The sequence below is a fragment of the Cyprinodon variegatus genome, unplaced genomic scaffold (genome assembly GCF_000732505.1).
Source record: "Cyprinodon variegatus isolate N-32 unplaced genomic scaffold, C_variegatus-1.0 Scaffold1475, whole genome shotgun sequence".
NCBI lineage: Eukaryota > Metazoa > Chordata > Actinopteri > Cyprinodontiformes > Cyprinodontidae > Cyprinodon > Cyprinodon variegatus.
In genome coordinates, this window is record NW_015151928.1 from 120344 (window position 1) to 126664 (window position 6321).

The 6321-nt window shown below is 42.7% G+C and overlaps 1 protein-coding gene across 1 annotated transcript in view; it reads left to right on the forward strand.

Annotated features, from left to right (window-relative positions):
• Window positions 1-5203, forward strand: part of sptlc1 (serine palmitoyltransferase long chain base subunit 1) — a 10814-nt gene extending 5611 nt beyond the window's left edge. Inside the window, exons 9-14 of the mRNA XM_015403266.1 lie at window positions 92-143; window positions 237-410; window positions 563-617; window positions 3128-3245; window positions 3425-3498; window positions 4674-5203. Of these exons, the coding sequence (XP_015258752.1) occupies window positions 92-143; window positions 237-410; window positions 563-617; window positions 3128-3245; window positions 3425-3498; window positions 4674-4767 (567 nt within the window). The 3' untranslated portion in view covers window positions 4768-5203. The remainder of the gene's footprint in view (window positions 1-91; window positions 144-236; window positions 411-562; window positions 618-3127; window positions 3246-3424; window positions 3499-4673) is intronic.
• Window positions 5204-6321: the final 1118 nt, after the last annotated feature.

The following is a 6321-nucleotide window of genomic DNA, read 5'->3' on the forward strand; positions in this document are numbered from 1 at the left end:
GGGGGTTAACCTTAGGGACCAGAGGGACGGTTTGTCCTGGGGGTTAACCTTAGGGACCTGAGGGACGGTTTGTCCGGGGGGTTAACCTTAGGGACCTGAGGGACGGTTTGTCCTGGGGGTTAACCTTAGGGACCTGAGGGACGGTTTGTCCTGGGGGTTAACCTTAGGGACCTGAGGGACGGTTTGTCCTGGGGGTTAACCTTAGGGAGACAGAGGGAGTCTGTGGTCTTTCTCAGGGACCCAGTCTCAGTGTCTCAGTCTCAGGGACCCAGTCTCAGTGTCTCAGTCCTCACGCCGTCTCATTTGTCTCCAGCGGCTGTCCGGCCAGGGTTACTGTTTTTCTGCCTCCCTTCCTCCGATGCTGGCGGCTGCCGCCATCGAGGCTCTGAACATCATGGAGGAGGACCCAGGTAGGCGTCTGTCCTCACTGAGACACCTGTTGGTCCTCGCTGAGACACCTGTTGGTCCTCGCTGAGACACCTGTTGGTCCTCGCTGAGACACCTGTTGGTCCATTAATGCTTCAGGTTTCATACTTTTCTCTTTTTGCTTCTTGTTTTTCAGGAATTTTCACAGTTCTGAGAGAGAAATGCGCTCATGTTTATACCGCTCTCCAAGGGTAGGTTCCTTCTAAAGACGCTCCTCATTATCTGGCATTATATGAAGGTAGACTTCTTTCTTTATCATTTAATGAAATAACAGGTTTATTCAATCAAAAAATATATTTTTAATTAAAAATAGCTTCGCTTCAATGAACAAAAACTTTTCAATTAAAGAAAAAAGTATTTCAATGCAAAAATATGTTTGAGGCTCAAAAAATACATTTGAACTCTGTTCATTGATTGAAAATGTTTCATTTGATAGAAGTTCAGTTTTTTTATTTAAAGCAACTTTTTTAATTGAAGTAAGATTGTTTTTTGATTGGACCATAGAATGGGCGGGACATTCCTGTCTTTATTATTCAATCAATAAAGAAGTTGCTTCAAACAAGCAAACAGAATCAATAAAAAATTAACTTCAATGAAAAGATAAACGTTTTCAATCACAGAAAATAGTTTTTAAATGGAAATAAAATATTTTAGACTAAAAATTGCATTTAAACACTTTTTTTTAGTGTTGAAAATGTTGTCTTTGGTTGAAGGGATCTATTTTGTGTTTGGGACATACATGGGTGACATTTCTGTCTTAATCATTCGATTCCCAAAAAGAAAAAAAAGAATTCAATCAAAGAAAAAACTGCGAGCTCAAAGGTTGTCATGGTTACAAGCTTTATGTTTTTAACAAGACGGATCATGGAGAGCAAGCAGCAGTCGCCAATATTTAACTACTGAACCCCAGTTTATTGTTTATTATAATATAAAATATATATTAGTTAACTTGTTGAACTGAAGCGATTTGGCCCAATTAAAAACAACCAGAGCAGCGGTCTGTTGGTGATGGGTTGGTCTATCTGAACGAGTCCAGCTTTAACCAGGAAATGAGACGTCTGAACTCATCTTCACATTCAAACCTTAAAACATGTGTTTGCATTGCCCACTTTGTGGCCTTTCTAACTATAAATATATATAAATATTATAAATTAATAAACAAAAAAATGGAACTCTAAAAAAGTTTAAAAAAAAAACAAAATCCACTGGACTTTGTTTTCATGCTCAGTGGCAGACAAAGCAGACAGGTGGTTATAGAGGGGGGTGAAGGAAGCCATCTTTGTTAGGAAAGAAAAACCAACCTTAAACAGAGGTGGGGGGGGGGGGCTCAGATTTCAGCTTTTAAAAACCTTCAAAGCAGCGATATAGTTGATTCCTTCCTGCTATCATCAAAAATCTTCCTGGATGGAAGAGAAATGTCTTCAAAGTTGGAAACAAAGTCCAGAGGATTGATTTTAACTTTTTAGGAATGAATGACCTCGATGACTGAGAATCTTCAGCAGCAAAAATAAATGTGACCAGAAGGAATGAGGTGATTTTTCCCAGGTGTGTTTTAGGCTTCATGGACTCTGATCGACGCTCTGAAAGGATCCAGCTGTTATTCTAGAAAGAAGAAACATTCCAGATCTAGATTATAGATTCTGACGTCTAAAAATGTAAACATTTAGATCGGCAGATCAATTCTCAGAAACTCCGGTTTAACTACTCATTTAATCAGCATCTGGAAATATATTTCTACTCAGAGTATTTACTGTAGCTAACTGGAGCTCAGAATTCAGGTTCAGACATCCTGGATGTTTATATGAGACGGAAAGAAAGTCACGATAATAAACATGAAAATGGCCGCTTCAGATCTGTAAAGATTTCTATTTTCTCTGAAACTTTAATCTTAGCAGTACAGTTATCTGACTGTCATCCTGAGATGTAGTTTCTACTGTCACACATCTATTATTCTAGCTCTGACTAGGAAAGTAGTTCTGACCCTGAAGAATCTGGTTCCAGGGTTAGAACCATCATCACCAGTAAGGCTTCTAATATTCCACATAATCATTTCTTTCTTCCATAAATTTGATCGATTTCCACGTCTGTCCTTCTGTCCTTCTGTCCTGGACGCCGTTTAGATCTGAATGTTCAGCTCCTCCTCTCAGGGCTGCAGCCTCCGGATCTGGTTACCATGGCGATGTGTCTGAAACGGCGGCCATGTTGGATCGACAGCAGCGCTGTTAGAACTCTGATTCTTTAATTATCAATGAGGTCATCTTGATGTTTTATTAAACATTCATCCAGATGCGACTCTTAAATCTAGTCATTTTTTATTTTTTATTTTCTTTAATCAATGAACGGAACGTCCAGCGCTCTAAAGACCAGATGCTGATAGAGATTCAATCATTTTTTAGATTTATTTAGTTTAAAAAACGACGCTTCTCCATTTCTCTATAATGTCGCCAAATTTCTCCTGTTTTCTTTGTTGGTTGGAAGTTAGAAAACAAATAAAATAGAAATGAATGTAATTCTTCTAATAGATTTACAATTAATGTTAGTTTTATTTGATGCGTTGCATAGATTAGCTGTTGCGCTGACGGTGGTAACAGATCCGGCAGCATGTGATGATCTTCAGTGTTTGTGACCTCACTAAGATGGCCGACAGGTTCCCTGCAGAAGGAGCTGAGTAATGGCCGCTCTCTGTGTTCCTGTTGGACAGGATTCCGGGTCTGAGGCTGGTTGGAGAACCGTTTGCTCCGGCTCTTCATCTCCAGCTGGAGAAGAGTTCAGGCTCCAGGACGTCCGACCTGCAGCTGCTGCGCTCCATCGTAGATTATGTAAGCATTTCAAACGGATCATTTCTGATCCAGGATGAGGAACTGGATCCCCCTGATCTCCAGTGACGGATATAAACTGGTTTCAGTCCCAGGAGCAGACCCAGCTGGTCTCCTGAAGCTCCTGGGACTTCCTCACTGTGTTAACATTTGTCAACATGTATCCCTGGTTTCTCCTCCAGTGTTTGGAGAGAAATGTTGCCTTGACTGTTGCTCGCTACCTGGAAAAAGAAGAGCGATTCCTGACGCCTCCCAGGTAAGAGACCAGACTTACGTTCACCTGTCCAATACGTCAAATTTAAAGACCAACTGACTTCTATTCAGTTTCTTTCTATGCTCCAATTCACATCACGTCCTCTCAGTTCATTTTATAGATCTATATAAATCAGATTATTATAAATCAGATCATCCAGTCAGATTGATTCAAAGTTTTCTATCTAAGGAAAACCAGCTGATTGCATCGACTCATTGACTCTTCAGCAATCCCTCACACTAAGCATGCTTGTAGCGACAGTGGAGAGGAAAAACTCCCTTTGAACAGGAAGAAACCTCCAGCAGAACCAGGCTCAGTGTGAGCGGCCATCTGCTGAGGCCCACTGGGGTTCAAGGAGACAGAAGCAGACATAGAAAAAGAAGCATAGATACAAAAGGCAACTGTCAACCAGCTCCACAGGCGGCCCCGTCCAGGAAACACACAGCCAGGCAGACGAGCTCCGAGCCAGCTCCCATGTCAGAGGATGAAGAGAGCACATCCAGTTAGTCACAGTCAGAGAAACAGGACTACACTGGAAAACAGGCCAAGCTCCAACATCTAGAAACAAAGGTGTTGATGGCAGCAGCACAGCTGATATTTCTCTCCAGGATGGAGTCACAGCCAAACAGGAACAGACCAGATGAAGCTACTATGAGAAAAAGCAGAGAGAGCAGAACGTTAGAGATGATGATCTGCTAAAATGTAACCTTCTTTTGGGGGAGGAGAACTCTGTTAAAGTAATCCTGAAGGTTATTAGAAAGTGGTCAGAGAGGACAGGGTTGTGAGGAAATCCTGTTATTTCTTCACATTCTATGCCGTATGTCAGCACAAGATCCAAAGTATGAAGATGAGAATGTGTGGGACTATTCACATTTTGAACAAAGCCAATAGTGTCTAAGATAGCATTAAAGGCTGCTCTTAAGCTATCGCCTTCAATGTCAGCATGGATGGTGGAACAAACTTGTGGGGCGTTTCCTCCTAGATGTGTTCTCCAGGCTGCTGCTGTCAAATGTTGGGTTGATTGTGTTGGTGGGAGGTTGTGGAGATAACTCCAGTTTACATCTCCCTTTGATGATTGGTTTGGCTATAGAGCTTCTTCTCCATAACCCTTTCATTAAAGGGTTATGGTGCTTAAAGGTGCTAACACGTCCTCCTCCTCTTCTGTTTTCTGCTCCCAGCATCAGAGTGGTGGTCACCATCAAACAGAAGGAGGAGGACGTTCAGAAGGCCGTTTCTTGTATCAGAGAGGCAGCTTCACTTCTCCTAAAGTAGCAGCAAAACGTGAAGAATGGCGCCCCCTGCTGCACTGTTGGAAGAGGACCACCCTGTTCACTGGGGATCAAAGTGGAGCTCTGGAAACATCCTGTTAGATGCAGAGCCTCGAACTGTACCAATGATCTCCATCATGGTTTCACAGAAGATGGCTTCCTGTTCGATGCACTAAATGCTTCCTGCTGCTACTGATGTCAGAGTGGGACTTTTCTTGCCCCTTGAATGGCAGAAAATGAGGTTCCCACCATTTAAAAATGTTCCAGTTGCTCCAGAAACGAGTGACAGGCTAATTTATCTACTGACTGTGCTTTTATTCTGCTCTCTCTCTCTCTCTCTCTCGGCTGTCGGTACATAAGCTTTTTGCTCTGTGATCTAGTTTGTTTACCGTTCAGATTAACCAAAAACATGGTTTTTACTCTGGAATCACTCCCATGATTTTCACTTTTGATGAGAAAAGTTATTGCATTTCTGATTTTCATTAAAAGTTTGAAAACTTCCAAATGTCCCATTAGTTTTTTATTTGTTTAATGTCTCACTGTGTGGTGTGGAGGCTGCAGCGCCTCAGACTGGAAGAACAGCAGAGAGGATCATGGGGGCTCCTCTTCCCTCCATTAAAGACATTTCATCCTGCGTGTCCCGTGACATCATCAGTGACCCCTCACCCCCCCACCATGGACTGTTCTCCCTGCTGCCCTCTGGGCAAAACAAAAATACTGAACAAAATGTAGTTTTGTATTAAAGTTTTCTAAGTTTAATAATGAGGTGAATTGAGGTGTTTATACTTGCTTATAAACGGTGCATCTGATGATTGCCCTCTGGATTATCCTTCCTACCTTCATCTGCTGCGTCCTGCCGACCTCCTGCCTGTCCTCTGACCACCGATACATCAGCGTCTGGATCACTGACCTTTGAAAAAGGAGGCAGGGAAAGTAGAATAAAGCCTTAGCCTCGACCATTTATCTCTCTCTCTCTCCCTCTCCAATGCATCTCCAGCTCCGTAACTCGACCTGTCAATCACCTGCAAAACGTCTGCGCTGTGGCAGGAGGTAGTGAGCAAATACACGTCCTGTCAGCTTGGGGCGCACCAGAGATGGCCAGCCACCGCTGGTCTCGGCTTCAGTTCTGCAAAGCCGTTGATAAATTGTGACTGGCTTATTTTGGAGAGTTCTCTCTCAATGCTGCTGTGAGAGCAGAGCTGTTAAAGCGGAAAATGCAATGAAAAGTTCCCCTTAGGCATACCCAGGCACAGCAGATCCACAACGGGGCACATGCCCTGTGAAAAGGGTCTGCCGATGCACTGGGGGATGGCCTTGTGTCTTTCATTTGAGTTTGGCTCAGCTGACCGATGAGAGAAGGTAACTGACCACAGGGGCATTCACAAACAATCTCCAGCCCCACATCCCAACTCCTCCATACAGGGCAATGCCAAATGCTTAAAGTCGAAGGGAAGTCATACTTCAGTGTCAAATCATTCTGGTTTAAACATGTATGTAAATGTTCTCTTTATCAGACCAGATTGTCCCAAAATTTAGAAAATTTCTATATTTAAAAAAA